We start from the raw sequence: 17,500 nt of genomic DNA, 5'->3' as shown, positions 1-17,500 counted from the left end.
GGAGAACAGACAATTATTGTTTTTATATGAAATCTATTCCCCCAGCGATGGGCCTAATAATGACTCGATACGTTGACTGCACTGCTATTTGCTCTGTTTTCCCTGTTTTATCCTCACTGATGATTGAGCAGGGCTATTTTCACACACAGAGAGAGGTGCTTAAAACCAGGGAGGCTGACGTCTGTTTGATCAAAGTTTATGGGAAATTTCCCAGGGCCACTGGGGGAGCCAGTGTTTATGAACTGTAATAAAAAGAGTCATTTTGACGCCGCGACCTCAGTGCGGTGGCTGGGGAGAGGGGGTTGGTTATGTCTGTTTGCCAGCGAGGAGAAGGGCTGTCTGCTCGTCTCTTGCAGGCACTGCGGCAGGGAGGGAGGCTTCACACTGCCCAGGCGTCCTGTGCTGCAACTGTCCTATGCGCAGTTCCTTCACTCCTGAGTTACTTTAATCCTAAAGCACAGCACCCCACGCTCACGGCTGCAGAGGTGGCTAAGTAAAATCTGTGAGAGGAAATCACATGGGTGGAGTCTGTACGTTATTTCATCAAGAGTATGAAATCGTTAAGATAACAGGAAGAATGTTTTGTTTTGTTTCGCAGAAATGCGGTTATTTTTTTACTTGTTTTCGCCTTGAGCAGGTGTGATTTCTTTTGAAAAATGTGCACTTAAAATTGCAAGAACAATTTTACAATTCCAATAATAAGAGAATCAATCAAAATCATTGTCAGTACAGTGCTTAAAGTGAGAACGAAGCCATAATCATGGCACACCTCGCACGAGACAACAAAGCCGCTCACCTCGCATGATAAAAATGGTGTATTTGGGACTCAGCATCAAAAAGGACAAACGTTCAGGGTCTGTACAGCAGAAAAAGAAATGAAGATAGACATGTGACAGTGACAAAATGACTAGCTTGAAGTTCCAGGTGCCCTGCTTTCCTTCACACACTCGCACACACCGATTCATCCCACCCGTACACCCACCCATTCCCATGTTCCTGTATAAGCCGCCCCAGGTCACAGAAGCTGCTGAAATCACAGGTGTGATCCACTAAGCTTTGCTGTGACAACATTCTTGATGTTATTCCTCTAGACAAACTCAACGTGTCACAAAATCAATGCAGTTTGCTGTAAGCTGGCATACTCACAGATTTCCTGAGTGAGTGAGTGAGAGACAGTGCAGGTGTCTGCATTGCTGAGATGCGGAGACGACTGAGACTATAACAGTAGGCTACACCATGTCTGCAAGGTGGAAATCACAGAATAATGTCTGACATTCTATACAGCTGTTCAATTATTACATTACAATGGCCATCACACTTCACCTTTGTGTTCACAAATTCATAGACATACACTAATGCTCACACACACACACACACACACACACACACAAATTTCATTCTGGTCTGGCTAAAGTGAGACCAGACCATGTGCATTGTGCCAGCAAGACACCCACACACACATGACTACACACTCCACACCCACAAGCTCATAGACACACACACACACGCGCACGCACACACACACACACACACACACACTCATGTGCTTGCACGCACACAAACATACACAAACACACACACCCTGCAGCACACAAGAAGAGAGGGCTTCAGATTATTGAGGTAGTATCATACAGGAATAATAAAGAAGTTCTTAAGATTTTAATAAGAATAAAATGAAACAGTAACCACCAAGGGCCAGAGGGGTTAATCCTTTCAATATTACTGAAAATAAAATGGATAAAAAAAAAAGAAAGTGGTGGATAGACAGAGGGAAAGTGAGTGAGAGAGAGAGAGAGAGAGAGAGAGAGAGAGAGAGAGAGAGAGAGAGAGAGAGAGAGAGAGAGAGCAGGATCAAAAAGAGGAGTTGTGAGAGACAGAGTCTGAGCTAAGATGAAGAATACTGTAGCCTGTGATTGTAATAAAATCATTTGCCTTGAAATCAAAACAGTAAATAAAATATGGCATCAATAAAACAGATGTAAAACTTCTCATTGCAAAGGATGAATGATCAAATTAGACTGTAATGCACACACATATGCACATTTGTGAGCATACACACACATAAACACACACACACACACACAGTAAGACCCATGTTATCTGACTGTTATCAAAGACTATTCTATCACTGCCTAATAATACTTGTGTGTTTAGTGTTGCATGTCACCTCCGAGGTGAACACCCGTGCCTGTTCCTCCCGATACCCCTCAATGTCAAAACCACGCACACAGGCAGCAGATGGCATGAAACAGTTGGCACAAGTAAGTGAGCATGAGTATCTGTTTACTAATAACCCTTTAATTACTTCAGCTGGTGGAGGGGATCAGACTGGCAGACTCACGCAGGAATAACCCTTTAGCTGGCCAGAGGGTTTCGGAGGAGACATGAGCAAGACTCTCCTCCAGAACATGAAAGGAAAAGCCTCCGCCATATGCAAACGTTGAAATTCTGCCTCTGCGTGCAGTGAGGAAGGAGCAAAAAAAACCCCACAGGTCCGTGACGGAGGCGGAACACGGCCGTCGGCGGCGCGGACCTCCGCCGCGGCCATAATAAGCCGTGCGGGAGCGTTACTGTACCCCCCGCTGCACGGAAATGTCATGAGAAATCCGCTCATCTCGCCGGATAACTTTAACCTTCTCCATTTTGTTAGTCTGAACCCACCTTATGGGCAAATATGTTACAAAGACATGCTCCATTTTCCCATTCCTTTCTTGGCCGTTCTCTCTCCTCTACTGTCTCTCGCACTTTCATAACGTGAACCGAGGGAAGAAGAGGCGTTTGCCGACTGCCCTTTGCCCCCCTGCGCTGCGAAAGTATACATTTTAATGATGAGACCTTTTCTTTTAAATAACTCCACTACAGGAGGAAAATAAATTGCTGTTCAAGAGGAGATATTACTCTGGGCGTTGTGGGATTGAAAGGGATTGGGAGACAGAGGGTGTGTGACCCATACATCACAGCCAGCCTGTATAAATGAAGATATAAATAGCTTCTTATAGAGTGATTTCTGCCTCGTGTGCATGAAGACGGGTGTAGCGAAGGAAGTCCATTTCCATGGCGTGTGTTAAAATGAATGTGCATGCATATTGTGTGTGTGTGTGTGTGTGTGTGTGTGTGTGTGTGTATGCGCGAGTGACACAGAAAATCCCCTTGGAGTGTTGAGCAAACAGAAAGCAGGCCGTGTAAAGGCTATGAAGGCCTAGCCTTGTTATTGTATACTCTTCTTCGGGATCTCAGTAAAGACCCCCAGCTCCACCCCCCCACCCACCACGGTCCTGGACAGTCACCCGGGCTGCACTAGCATCACGGGCAGCCAGCATTAGCCAGCGCCCTGGCACAGGCTCCAAAAGGAAATTAAAAGGGGATTATGGCTGCCTGACACACTGGATGGCTCTGCTAGCGTTCCATCCTTATTTATTTCCCAGCTTATTCCGAGCCACGGGGGTGAGGGAGGGCACGGACCATTCCGCTCCGACTCCCGGCTCCATCTTCTTCCCGTCGCCGGAGAGCGGTTCCGACAGAAACGTTTCCCTGCCGGCGTCTGCGTAGCACACAGTGCCAGCGCTCCAGGGATCTCCTTCTCCGCCATCATGAGGGAGCGAGAAAGGGAGGATTTTTACTCAAACACGTTCACTCAGATTTCTCGCACTGACTGACAGCGGCTGCAAATGTGCAGCACCATACAGCAGATAGCATGATTCGGACGTGGTGATTGATGACAGAGTGGGATTCTATAGCCATGCTGCTGGGAAAATCGGCCTACACCGCTGCTTCCCCGCGCAGCACAGCCGCGCGCTTCATACCAATCCGCAATTAACCAGCAGTGCTAGCGCATAAGTGCAATACAGGCCTCCCTTAGGGACCAATCCTGTGGTCTTTGGGACGCGTGGGGGTGTGTGTGTGCGTGCGTGAGGGTGCGTGCACGCCGCAGCGGCGTTATCAATTATCCCGAGCGCAGTCTCACTCCAGTGCGGTGTTAAATTAAGCTGTCAGTGCTGTCTCCGCGATTTCCCCCTTCACGGAGGCAGCCGCTGATGGGGCTTGACGGCCACTCGCTGGCTCGGCTCACCGGCTGCCGCCGCGCATTGCGCCTGCAATTCATCAGCGCAAAACCCAGCGCCCGGCGCCGGGCGTCCGCTCTGCCGGCCAAGCCTCCAGCAGCCAGCCAGCCAGCCAGCCAGTCAGCCAGCCAGCCAGCCAGCAGCAGCGCCAGCCCGGCCCGGCTCGGCCCGGCCCGCAGAGGAACGCAGCACAACCGTGCTATCTGGCTCAGATGGCAGGGAAGGAGCTGGATCACCTTCCAAAAAGCGGCAGCAGAGGAGGGCGAGGAGTTCAGCCCACTCCTGCCCCTGGGTCCCACACATGTGGGTCGGTGTGCGTGTGTGTGTGTGTGTGTGTGTGTGTGTGTGTGTGTGTGTGTGTGTGTGTGTGTGTGTGTGTGTGAGAGAGGGAAAGCGGTAGAGAGAGAGAGAGAGAGAGAGAGAGAGAGAGTAGCTTTTGAACTGGAAGGCAGCTGTGTGGCTGGGGACACACACAGCGTGTTGAATGGGGAGGGGTTCAGGTAACAGTGAGGGCACAATGACATGGACTGCCAGGGATTGCAGGGTGGATATGGCTAGTGCAAGTCACCCTTTTCTCTCTCTCTCTCTCTCTCTCTCTCTCTCTCTCTCAGTCCTGCTGAGCTGAAGGGCAGAGGAACAGCCCGGGTGAAAGACTGGGGAGGCGGCCAGACGTGCCGGCCGCAGAAATAACAGGGAACTGTAAAACAGCAGGCTGCTAAGCTTTCCGTGCTTAAGTATTTATTTGTGATGAATAGTAATGATGGCACAATTACAAAGCACTTGTTTAATATGGAATGGCCTGAGAGGTGGGTATCACTCCAAGTCCTCAGCGTGCAGAGAGTCCCAGAGCACGGGAAAGGGACGTCGCTTTCTCATATCCGCACGCGGCACGCAGAGCACGGTCGTGTCCCACTACAAACGTCCCTGCCCCAACACTGAATAAAACATTACACACCATTTTCACATATTAACCCACTTAATAAAATAAACTCCGTGATTTATTTCACTTTTGGCTTCTGCCGCTACCCAGCTGTCGAGGTCTGGCGCCAACCTAAATAATCGAATGATGTTCTTTTCGCTCTCCGGGACCTGAGTGGATGGCACATTAAAGGAGGTGTTTTTATAACCAATTTCCAAAGAGGCCACGCGGCTTTACCAAACCGGGCCGGCGAACACCCACACCATAGACACCCAGCGGGAGACATGCAGTAAGTTGCTTTTAACGGAACAAAAAAAGGGCAAAGCCGTTTTGGTGAAACTACAACCGAGTGATGGGGGTGTCTAATCTCCCACAGACGGCAAACCGCCCCGCTCTCGGTCAAAGCCCCTCTTCTGTGCACTCACAGGATCAAAGGCCAAAGATTTGCTGGCTGAGGCACTGGGCCAATCAAACAGACATGATCCCCAGCTCTGGGTCCTGCTCAGCAGGGAAGCCAAGGCTACAGGGGCTCTTCGCACTGCAGGTCGGTCCCGCACCTCCTCCTGCAGAAGTGCAGGCTGCCGTCCCATTTAACAGCCCTGCACTGAGGGACTTGTAATTAATGGGTGCTTGCGTTCAAGCAGAAACACGAGGTTAGAACAGTGGAGCCGATATGCAAATACTGCAGCGCACGTTACCGACTCGGAGTCGGTTCTAAGCACAACACCTGCCTGTGCTAGTGGTTTCTCGTTGACTTATGAGTCATTTGTGAGTGAGCAGAGGTGGGGACTGGGAGGCATTTGTGGGGTGTGTTAAATCATCACGTTCTCAGTAGGCCTGGATAGTGCACGCGGGTCCAAGAGAAACATAAATGCAGATTTTCTGCTTTCCGTGTGCGGAGCACCCAAAATTGCCAAAGCGAGCCAGAGCCTGGAAGGGAGCTGAGACTCAATTACCCAGCATCCCCCTCACCCGAGCCCACAGGCCTCAAGCCCCAGACAAAAAAAACCATGCCTACTGGGCCGGTTAGAAGCTCCCAGGCCATGTTTTAAGAGCCGCCACCTGGTCAAGAGGAAGCGCGAGAGCCCAGCGAAAGCAGAGACACATGGAGAGGAAAGAGGAAATGGAGCGCAGGGTTTAGCGCCTGTTTGCCAGTGTTTCTATCACACGCTCTCTCTGTGCCTGTGAGCCTGTGTTCCGTGGGAGCAAGAGCCCTGTGCCATGTTGCTGCATGCCCGGCCCGTGCCAAGGACGACAGGAAAGAATTAACCCCTGAGTGGAGCAGAGCAAGCAGCAGTGCTACTCTGAGCTACAGGCGGGATCAGAGCTTAGACATGGACGATCCCCGATCTGGTCCTTCTACTTTCTGAGCACCCCCCCCCCCAATCCACCTTGGAAAAAACAAAACAGACATGAGTTGAATAATAATAATAATAATAATAATAATAATAAAAACGATTAACATGACTATTAATATGAATGGTCGTGAATATGCTAATGTATGACCCCTGGTCTGTCAACAAATGGTAGACCAACTGTAGACATTTAAAGCGATGAAACGTAATGCATTCACTTTTGACAACAACTGAAAATTCAAGGTGACCAGTCACGATTATGCAAATGAGTCTTACAGACCCCAGCCCAACTAGCCAGCTAGTGGTTCTAAGCTAACGTCCGCATGGTGTTGCTTTAACTTAAGCGGCGTGACCTAAGGGTTTTTTTTCCCCCACCTGCCACCGCGGTTCCGCTCTGGAGTTACAGGTTCCGCGCCCGGTCGCCGCTCGCTGCACAGCGACACCGCGAGCGATTGATTGTACATTGACTAACAAATGAGCGCAGGCGCCGAAGTGTAAAAAGCAGCGTAGCTGAACGTGTAGGTCATTAACGAGTCGTTCATTAAGGGGAATAATTAAGCAGACAGAGTGCTGCTCAAAGACACGCAGCAGTTTCCTCATCAGGAGGTGCACATGTGATGTCTGAGGCCTTAATCAAAGCGAGCAAGCGACGTGTGCTGAGGCGGCTGGTGCAAACACGCGCACGTGTGGACGCAAACCTGGAACTCCTCACGTTCTGGGTGCTATGACGCGCAAATGCAGAGAGTGAGGTGATCTCACCGATGTGAGTCTTTTCAGACTGTGTGCGGTTTAAGAGTCATTATATCCGCATGCTTCTACCGTCATATGCTCTGCATAATGCATGACTAACTAAACAACGATATTTTTTTACGCTTCAAACAAGAGCATAACTCGGCTTTGGTTCCCATCACGCAACATAACTCCACAAGAAGCTCAAAATATTTCGCTGGAACCAGAATGCCGGAAATGAATTAATAATTAAGAAGCCTCTTTTTTCCTCAACCTTTGTTCCAGTCCATCAAAGACTGAGGCGGTTAATCCCTTTCTTATATAAATAGCTCTTTGGTACGGAGGGTAGCGGCCGCGCGGTGGTCTAACCCTTCTGTCCCTGAAGCTGCAGCCAGGATAAGCTGTGAGCGTGTTGGATTGGCACACGGTGCTGCCCAGGGCCTGCCGCTGAGCTGGCCGCCAGTACAGATGGAGGGCAGGACTGGGCAATGCCAGCTTGTCAGTCGGATTAAAACGACTCATTTATTCACTGAAGTATCGCGCAAAGCGACTGGGCCAAGCCTGGGTGGGGTGGAGGCGGAGCAGGGGGTGGGGTGGGGTGGGGTTTTTTGTGCAGGGGTGGGAGGAGGGTGGAGTGCTTTGCGGTAAGGTGCGACTGCGGTCAGTAAGTGAGCGCGACTTTTAAACCAACTGACCCCCATCGCCAACCCTCGGTCAGTCGTTCTCCTCTGCCCTCGTTCTCTCTCTCCCTCACTCTTCCTCTATTTCTGCCCGTATCCTATCACTTATCTTTCTAGGGCTGCCAGAAGCCATTATGGCGGTGTGCGGAAGGTGACCAGCAGGGTGGCGTCCTCCAGTGCCCGGGTGACAGATTGCCGCTCCGCATTGGTGGCGGAGGAGGAGATGGCGGAAGCCGATTGGCTCCGGCAGTCAGGAAGTGGCCGCTGAGGGACGGCGGAGCGGTGGAAAGGGAGAGGAGGAGGAGGAGGAGGAGGAGGAGGAGGAGGAGGAGTGGGTCGTAGCGCGAGGATGACAAGACCTGGCTGTGTGACCTTTAGCATCAGGTGAGTTCCTTAAAGGGCCATGAACCCTGCTTTTAGGAGGGAGTCTGGCAGCAGAGGGCAGCGTGGAGCAGCAGGTTGCGGCTGCCCGTGCCAGGCCCACGGAGAGGACGGGGGCTGAGCTCCCACCCACAACCCCTACCCTCCCTCAGCCCTGCTTCGCCGGTGAAGCGGACTCGCCCGCGTGCAGCACCATTCACACATACCGCATCCCACTCAAATCCTCTCAAAGCTGGAGGAATTAACCTGTAAATGGGGCTATTAGTTTGCATACAATATAAAATACAGACACAGACACAGCAAAGAGACATAAAATATTCGTGCGCCTCGGGTGCAGCTTGGGCGCAGTATTTTCGAGGGAACGGTGGAGCAGGGTGACGGTCACCTAACACCTTTCAATCACCTCAGTGGCAAAAATAGACACTGCAAAGAGGCGCAGCTTGAAGTGTCTAGTAATGAAAAACTCATATCAAGTTCTCGAGTAAGCACCTACGAAACAAAACAAACACACAAACACGCAAAAAAAAAAAAAAAAAAAAAAAGCAAAGACCTTTAGCCAATCCAAAAATGTGAAAAAGGCAGGTGTTTGTGCAGCCACAGCTGTGCTTTTCTGTAGGATAGTGTGTTCCTCTCTGCCTGGAGAGGAGAACAGTGATAAGTAATAAGAGGAGAAAGTCACAGACAGGTTAACTGTGGGATCGGGCAGTGCCAACAACCCTGTGCCTCCCAAATCCTCCTCTCTCGTGTCACTGGCAGGCCAAAAGGGAGAGACTGGGATCGAGATGGGGGGGGGAGAGAGGAGATAAAGTCAAAGGGAAGAGAGAAAGAGTGAGAGTGAGAGTGATAGGGTGGCATGTGGGGGATGATGCTTGGAATGGTTTTATCGGGTCTAATTACTCCCGATAGCTGTAATTTACAGGTTGGCAGCGGGGGGAAATCGGCAAGATTCACACTTCCACGGGTCAGCATCTGTCGCCATTACGGCACGAGGTGCGCCACCGGCCGGTCGGCGAGCCGAAGGAAGGAACAGTAAACAACAAACCGCATGTGACAGATTAGCAGCGCAGGCTAAAGGACCTTCCACTGACACATCATTCCTCTCACTCCGCGAGGTTGTTTCATGGCAGCTGTCACCAATAAAACAGAGAGGTGGGGGGTGGGGGGGTTTGCGGAGGGGGGGGGGGGCTTTTGTTCCAGTTCCAGGGAGGTGGGTGATGGTAGGAAAGGGAAGTGATGCTCACAGAGTGACCTGCTTAACAGTCTGGCCTTGGTTTGTACACGAATATATTCGCATAAGAAAAATCAGGGCACCATTATGTCAAACTGGAACATTTTCTGCTGACTCTCTTATAATTAGCTGCTGTGGTGGGTTGTTTTTTTTTTGTTTGTTTTGTTTTTTTAGGTCCCTGCTACAAATCGCAGGTGTCTGCCTCGTGTGGTACTTTAAGTTCCGTTTGAGAAGTGCCTGTATGGCACAATACGAGGGATAAGGGGATCTAAGCGTTGGTTATGCGAGGACTGACGTGAACCTGCGCTTGCTCAGGCACACGGTGCACTCGAACCTGCCCAAAGGTCAAAGGTCAAAGAGCAGGGAGGTGAGGATGTGGTCAGCCAAATCCCGGTGATGCCTCTGCTGTCAGCAGCCCGCCCCCTTCCCAGGCTCTGGTTCACGCTCGCTCCACTGATAGATTCTAGCCGGAAAACGTTTCCTTGACCTCCCCCTGAAGGACGTCCTTGCCTCTACCCACCTCAACCAAACCACAAAGGACTATACATCACCAGCATCTGCGTTGGCTGTGGTCAATTTTTCGTCGGTTTATTGAGCTGTAAAGGGCTGCCTGTCGATCACGTCACTCTTCATCAGGGTGGTGGGCCCACGAAGATGCATAAATCAAACCCTCGTCTACTTCTGTGGAAACTTCCTTCAGTTACCCCGTTTCCACACATCCACACCGGAGGTAACGGCGAGGAGCGCAGGAAAGGACCTGCAGCTTTAATGCCACCAGTTCCAAGTAAACAAAACTCGTCAAGGACGTCCGCCAACCTGAGCGCTCATTTTCTCTGCTGGCCACGTTTGGGTTCCGACTTACTGGCGAGTTCACAAAGGCTTCACCCGGTGTTGTCCAATCACCAGAGCCATCCATTAGGCTGTCGGGCGGCGGGCAGAGCCCGGCGCGGATCTGTCCTCTCTCATATCGAACAGCAGAGTGGCGGTGGGCAGCGTGTGCCAGCCTCCTGAGCACCACCGCTCCCACAAGTGCCATATGGGCAGCCGAGCCCTGTTCCATTAGCACGGGGGAGACGGGGGTGAGAGCCGGCCGGGGCCTTGGCCCTTGCGGCCCTGCCTTAGCACTGCCGCGGGGCATTGCCCTGCCTGGTGCCAGCTGCCAGCGCCGGGCCAACGGACAGCCGGGCCTCACCTGACCCGGCCCCGCCCCCCGAGCGGTGGCAGTGGTGAAAGGTGAAAAAGACAAAAACCCAGACTTTCAGAACACAGCTGACACCTTGAAATACACAATAAAGTGGTGGAACCTGTGGTACAGAAGCCTGAAGAGATTACTGTGGATGTTAAGACCGCATAATGTGTACCTACTCAAGACTTTTGTGCATGAACCATGAGAGCTGGTTGTAGACAGTGTAGAGCATTTCAGGAAAATGTAAAAGAAGGTACTTACTGTCGCAAAAGTACCAAAATAACACTGCACTGCTTCTGCATATAGCAGAGACAGTACGAGAAAAAGGCTGAGGAAGAGAGAGAGAGCGAGAGAAAGTTCAGATGTTCCCATGTTCTGGGACCCACATGGGACTGTCAGTATGTTTCAGGCTATACCTGCCACAGGACCTGAAGCCTTTTTAATTAATCATTATACAACATGAATTATTAATCTATTATCACTATACATACATACGATTACTCATTTGTCTCCTTGGCTTTTTTTAGCATATGTAAATTTCCATTTCTTTTAATGAGGCACAATTCTAAGGAGAAATAAAAGTAGATTAACCCAAGTGCACATTTTTTAATAAAATATGTTAGGCACTCAAAACACTTCAGGGACTCATTTCCCCTACATTGCTCTAGAACAATCTTTCAGAAACTTTTCAGTGCTAGTCATCAGAGTACCCAGATTATCCAGATCATTCATATTATCTTCCAGGTGCAAAGGCCTGAACAGCACAGTATATCAAACATAAGCTTTGATATTGAACGCAAGGCAGATTTCATGTGTCTTCCACAATCTTTCAACATTACAAAATAAAATATGCTCGGTGCATTCCTCAACACCAGTGTTATGATAAGTTGATATGCCCTTCTCTTTTAAAAGTTTCTTTGTGCACAACGATCAATGTACTAGGGAAAAGTGTCTGTGCGAGTAGCCCCCCCTGGGCGATCACAAATCGCTAGGCTCTTACTGAGGAGAGATTTGGCTGTGGTCCGCCCGAGTCCCGCGTGACGTCTGCAGGTAGAGAAGAGGGGCCCGTTCCCACCCGGCGTGGCCCCAGCGCAGGACGTGGCGCAGGACACCGTGCAGGATTTGAGAGAGAGCACCACCTGTCAGGTAAGCCTTCGCAGTTGACGGCACACGAGGCGTGCAAAGCCCTCGGCTCTGACGGCTAATCTCTGGCGTCCCATCCTGCACGGCACAGCCAGTCTCTGCGAGGAGCTGCAGGAGGCCGGAGCACAACAAACTCCTCTCTCCTGCCCATGACAGTACCCACGACTTCCTCCTCCAACACTAACGGAGAGAATCAAGGGGACAGTGAGGGAGAGAGAGAGAGAGAGAGAGAGAGAGAGAGAGAGAGAAAGACATGCTCTAAATACATTTCATTATCATCATTACGATTATATCAGTGATTGTGTGTTTTGGGTAATGCACTGAAGCACTTCTCCCCAGGGTTCACCCAGCTGAATGAATAAAGAGCGTGAGATAACCCATCCATTACTGTGTCCCTGCAGGACACAGGCCGGCAGGATGCATTCAAAGACGAGAATGCCGAAAAATTAAGTAGGCAGACACTCGGAGCAAACGTTACCAGCTAGTGCTACAAGAACACAAAGGTTTGCAAGTCCAAGGCCAGTGTCACATTAACTACATATTTCTATATGCAAGGCTCAACATAAATGATTATTCTGTACAATGAATAAAAAAGAATAACAAAGAAAATAAATGCATTTGTGGATGGATTTGTGTAACATTCCATTATACAGAATGTTCATTAAGAAAAAAAATATATCACACATCCAGTGATCTATTAGAATTAGTCCACGTAAATCCAACGCAGCCAAGCCAATTACCCAGGTACAAATACGAAATGAATACCTAAAGACACATCAACTAAAGTCTGTAACACATAATCCGATAAGCCATGCGGTCCTGTAGGACTAGACCAGCTCAGATGCAGGAAGGAAATCTAAGAGACAAGGAGTGATGAATGTTTAATCCAGCAATCCCGCACATGTCTAGGAGAGATCATCCTGAGTCAAAACGCAGCACTGCTGCACAGTGGGCCGCTGAAATATTCATACCATACACGCTTCATTAAGATTATAAGGCACCGCGCTCCCTGGTTACTTCTATATCTGATTATTGAAACAAATGAGCGAAAGGGGAGGGGGTGTTGGGATTAAAATAATTGTGTGACCATTGTATGTTTGTTTCACAGATTTGTAATAATTTGTCCAACTACAAAAGAAACCCCTGGACCGTTAAACATTTCTGACCACGGTGCCGCCGGTTTGGTTCTTGGGAGCGCGGCAGCGCACTGTGCCTGGATTCAGACAGAAAGCTGGCTCATACTGTGGGCAGTTTCCAGCAGCAAGGAGCTAACAATGTAGACTCACACCCACACTTTGGGTGAACTTATTTCGGTTTTCAAAAAAGAGGAGGAAGGAGTGGAGATGGAGGCACTTGCACATAACCACTTTTAACCAATTTATTGAGTTACTTACAAGACCAGTAACAATTGCCTATGGCCAGTTAATCTTATTTCTCTACATTCAGCTGACCCTTACAATATATATATATATATATATATATATATATATATATATATAAAGTTTTAAAATATATATAAAGTTTTTTTTTAAATGTCATGGTCATAGAATAAATGAAAAGAAAATCAATGCTTCACGAGACACTTTTCAGTAGTCCTATACTTTCCTGATGATTAAATCTTAGATACAAAATCACATCTTAGATCCGTTTTAGACACGAAAATATCGTTTTAGCAAACTCTGGACACTTCACATTTACAATTTGGTCAGATTCGTTTTTAATTTCTGTCTTATTAGACTTACAAGTCTAAAAAAAAACCATTTAATCAGAGGGGAAGTGGTTACGTAATTTTTTTTTTTGTCAAATTCTTGTCACATGGACGCTGTACACGGACAAAATGGACATCACAAAAAAATTATATATAAACATATATAAATAAATAAATAAATACATACATAAATAATCGTCCCAACCCTCAAAACACTACTACCGGCTCTGTGTTTGAGCATTTGTTAAGGTCATAGAAAAGATCATATATAAAGTAAACTTATTCAAGTATGCTCTCTGGCCATACGCTAGTGAAGTAGCTACACACACACGGCGTGAAGCAGTCTGACTAACGGAGCGGTTGTGTCCTATAGAGAATGGTCAAAGCGATGCAAAAAAAAAACAGCCGCACAGTGTATGGCGACTGTAGAAAGCCAAACAGCAACATGAAAGGAAAGACAAATCCCGGACGTTTGGGGCACTTTAGAAATGCCGGCCAGACACATTTTTAGGTCCCAAAAAGAGGACATGTCCGGGGAAAGGGGGTCACCCTGCCCACGTCTGTGGTTAAGCGGGCGAACCGTTTGGTTCCGTGCATGTCGCACTTGCTTCATCGGGTCTACGCAGCCTGGTGGTTTGGGGAGGGGGCAACGTGCCAGAGCTTACAATGGTCCCGGTTGATCATTATAAATCGCGCTGCCCGTCAAACCCCTCTGGAGCTGATGGGCGTCGTATGCTCGCGGGCGATTAATGACCCGTCACCTGTCGCGCTGACGAGATAAAAGGTGTCATTGGCTCGAGACGTTGAGCGTGCTTGTTCCACAGAAGGCAAATATTGGTCTGCTCTTTATGCGAGTGTTAGTCCAGCAGTCGCTCCGTGTGCACGTCTTATTTTAAAAAATGAACAAAAGCCTTTCCAGCAATGATCAGTCCTTTATAGTGTAGCCCCTTTTCCTGCAGTCGGTGCTATCAGTGAAGTCCGTCCCACTGATATTTGTTTGAATAATTTAGGCCAAAAAAAAAGGTTGCAACAAGGCCCTGTCGTCGCAACTGTCGTGTGTTTATGTTACCTGCAGAACACGTTTTTAATAGCTTTTTTAAATGTTTGCAGCCAGATGTTATAGGGCCTATTGCCAGGAAAGCGATTCTATACATATAGAATTTTCAAAATAATATATGTGTTACAAAAAAAAAAAATACAGAAAGAAATATGTATAATGTGAAATGTTGACGAAAGTTACGAATATCACTTTTAAAAGGGGTTTTTTAATTCCTCGATCTTTTTTACGCCCCATGTTTCGTTTTCTGGTTTGTCTAGCAACTCTGGTGTAATTCACGCGTACATGGCAACCCAGGGGAAAGTGCGCTGGAGAAGCCACGCCTTCTCCGTTGCGTCACTTCCTGGAGACGGGAGGCGAGACGGGGGGGGGGTTATTTTCGTACGGAAAATGGCGGCTCCCGCGGACGAACCGAGGACGGAGGACGATTTTTGGGCCGAGCTCGGGCCCGTGGTGAAACGGGAGCCCGCGATTAAACTGCTGAGCGCGTTCAGCGGCCTCGAGCCTCTGGCGTGGTCGGAAGACCACCGTCTCGCGGCGTCCACCGCCAGCAGCGTGTCCCTCGTGGAGCTGGTGTGCGACGTGCACGGCTACAGCCAAGATTTAGTGTTGCACCGCACTCACATCCCAGCTCCGGACTCCGCATGCGAGCTGAAGGTAATTCGCTTGGAAAGGCGCTTGCATCTGCAGCGGTGTGCACGGTCTTGCTCTCGCGCGTGTGTTGCGCTCGGCTGCAGATCACTTCGGGAGTGGGGAGTTATCCGCGTTTCCCCAAGGATGCAGGAAGCATTCAGATGATGTTCCAGCGTGTGTCGCATTATTTACATGCCGTATTTCTTAGTTTTGTCAGTGTTGTCAACATCAGCGTTAACTTCCGTCCAAGCTTTTTAGTATTGGTGTTTTCTGTTAACAGGTGGGCCCAGACGATGAAGTGAAGAAGGCAAAAGAAAAGCTTGAAAATTGTACCGACCCAGCAGCGAGGCAGCTTTTTCTGATGGACAGAGTCCTGAACCCCCAGGGCGGCCCGCTGCGCGGCGTCAAGTACACCAGCTGGTCCCCGCTGGGCTGCGATGTGAGCGGCCGCTGCCTCCTGGCCTGCCTGATGCTGGACGGCCGCCTCACCGTCCACAGCGGCCACAAGCGTCTCCAGTGGTCTACGCTCCTGGACCTCACCGAGCTGTATGGGGACATGCTGAGGTCCAGGGACTACTGCACGCAGAGCGGCGACGCCCCCCTCGGCTCGCTGGAGGATGCGGACGAGCTCCGGCGGCGCTACCGCATGCAGACACCCGTGCGGATGGAATGGTCCGGCCTGTGCAACACGCAGCAGGTGCAGAGCAACAACGAGTGTAAGGATGTGGGCACGGTGCTGCTGGCCGTGCTGATGGAGAACGGCGACCTGGCGGTGTGGCAGTTCCGCCTGCCCGTGCAGGGCAAGGGCTCGGTGGTGTCCTGCAACACCATCCGGTCCGGCGTGTCGATGCCCAGCGTGCTGGCGTGGTGGGAGTACGAGCACGGAGGCCGCAGGATGAGCGGCTTGATCGTGGGCAGCTCGGTGGGGCCCATCAAAATTCTGCCCGTCAACCTGAAGGCGGTGAAGGGCTACTTCACGCTGAGACAGCCCGTGGTACTGTGGCAGGAGACGGACCAGATCCCCGTGCACAACATTCGCTGTATCTCGCTGTACCACCCGCACCAGAAGTGCAACTGTAGCCTGGTGGTGGCGGCGCGTGGCGCCTACATCTTCTGGTGCCTGCTGCTCATCTCCAAGGCCGGGCTGAACGTGCACAACTCGCACGTCACCGGTCTGCACTCCACTCCCATCACCTCCATGAGCGCCAGCCGCAACGGCGGCTCAGTCTTCACCTGCTCACTGGACGGTACTGTCAAGAAGCTCACGCCGGTGTTCACCGACGTGGCTGTGGTCTTCAAGCAGCAGGCCATCACCCTGCCCGAGGGCGTGGCCGGCAGGCGCGTCCACGGGATCTCGGTCAGCCCCAACGGCGCCTACCTGGCGCTGGCCTCCACCGAGGGCATGGTCAACGGGCTCCACCCGGTGACGCGCGAGTACCAGGTGCAGTTCGTCACGCTGAAGACGCCGGACGAGGCGGCAGCCGAGCTGTTGGAGTCGCAGCTGCGGAGCCTCTACCGGCAGGCGGACCTGCTGGACCTGGTGCGCTGCCGTGTGCTGCGGGACAAACGCATCCCGCCCTTCTTGCAGGACGAGCTGGATGACAAGGTGCCCACGGCGGGCTGCGTCTACCTGTGGCGCCTCAAGCTCTTCCTCCTGCGCATCCTGTACCAGTCCATGCGCAAGGCCCCCGTGGAGGCACGTTGGAGGCCCACGCACGAGGACAGCAAGGCGTTCCTGGCCGACGAGGAGGACGAGCCGGACGGCGGGGGGCGAGGAGCGGAGGCCGGCGGCACGGAAGATCTCGGGGCGAAGGAGGGAGACGGGGACGCCGGTGAGGAGCAGATGAACGAAATCTTGGCCTGGATTGAGGAGGCCGAGTCGCACCTGACGCGCGAGCACATGAAGCGGGTGCTGGGGGAGGTGTACCTGCACACGCTGATCACGGAGAACACCTGCATCCCCACCAAGGGGCTCTGCGACTTCCTCTCCAGTGACCCCACCAACGAAGACAGGGCAGCCAAGGTGAGGCCGCACACAAATGCATACTTCTACTTTTAACCTTTAAATGACACAATGCTGGAATTGGTGCTGAAATTGTGAATGTGAATAGAAGTTAGAATGAACAAAAAGATCATAAATATATTATATAAATATAAAACATGCATAAAAATATATACACTTAAGTTAAATGACTTTAAATGACTTTTTTTTTTTCTTTTACTTTAGTGTTGTCTTTTATACAACAGAGGGAGTGTATTACACAAGTAATTGTGTGGTGCAAGTGACATTTAAAATGCACTTCTTGACCACACCTACAGCTGTGGTATAGTATAGTAACACTACTCACACTACACAGACATAAATATATGCAGATTTCTCTTCATGGCACTGATATATAACTCAATTGCAGAAATCCAAC

General features: G+C 50.3%; 1 protein-coding gene across 2 annotated transcripts in view; it reads left to right on the top strand.

The window, feature by feature from the left end:
* The first annotated feature begins 14,821 nt into the window (after positions 1-14,821).
* The window catches only part of gtf3c4 (general transcription factor IIIC, polypeptide 4), a 9,720-nt gene continuing 7,041 nt past the window's right edge, over positions 14,822-17,500 (top strand). The window contains exons 1-3 of one of the 2 annotated variants that reach the window (XM_081720016.1): positions 14,822-15,104; positions 15,361-17,103; positions 17,308-17,500. The exon at positions 17,308-17,500 is cut by the window's right edge and continues 528 nt beyond it. In XM_081720016.1, coding sequence (XP_081576142.1) covers positions 14,838-15,104; positions 15,361-17,103; positions 17,308-17,349 — 2,052 coding nt within the window. In that variant the 5' untranslated portion in view covers positions 14,822-14,837 and the 3' untranslated portion in view covers positions 17,350-17,500. The remainder of the gene's footprint in view (positions 15,105-15,360; positions 17,104-17,307) is intronic. The other variant, XM_027004237.3, reaches the window with a different exon arrangement.

This window comes from Electrophorus electricus, chromosome 8 (assembly GCF_041902795.1).
Source record: "Electrophorus electricus isolate QZ-2024a chromosome 8, ASM4190279v1, whole genome shotgun sequence".
NCBI classification, from domain to species: Eukaryota; Metazoa; Chordata; class Actinopteri; order Gymnotiformes; family Gymnotidae; genus Electrophorus; species Electrophorus electricus.
The sequence above is the reverse complement of the archived record's forward strand: the minus strand, read 5'-3'. Positions and strand labels throughout refer to the sequence as shown.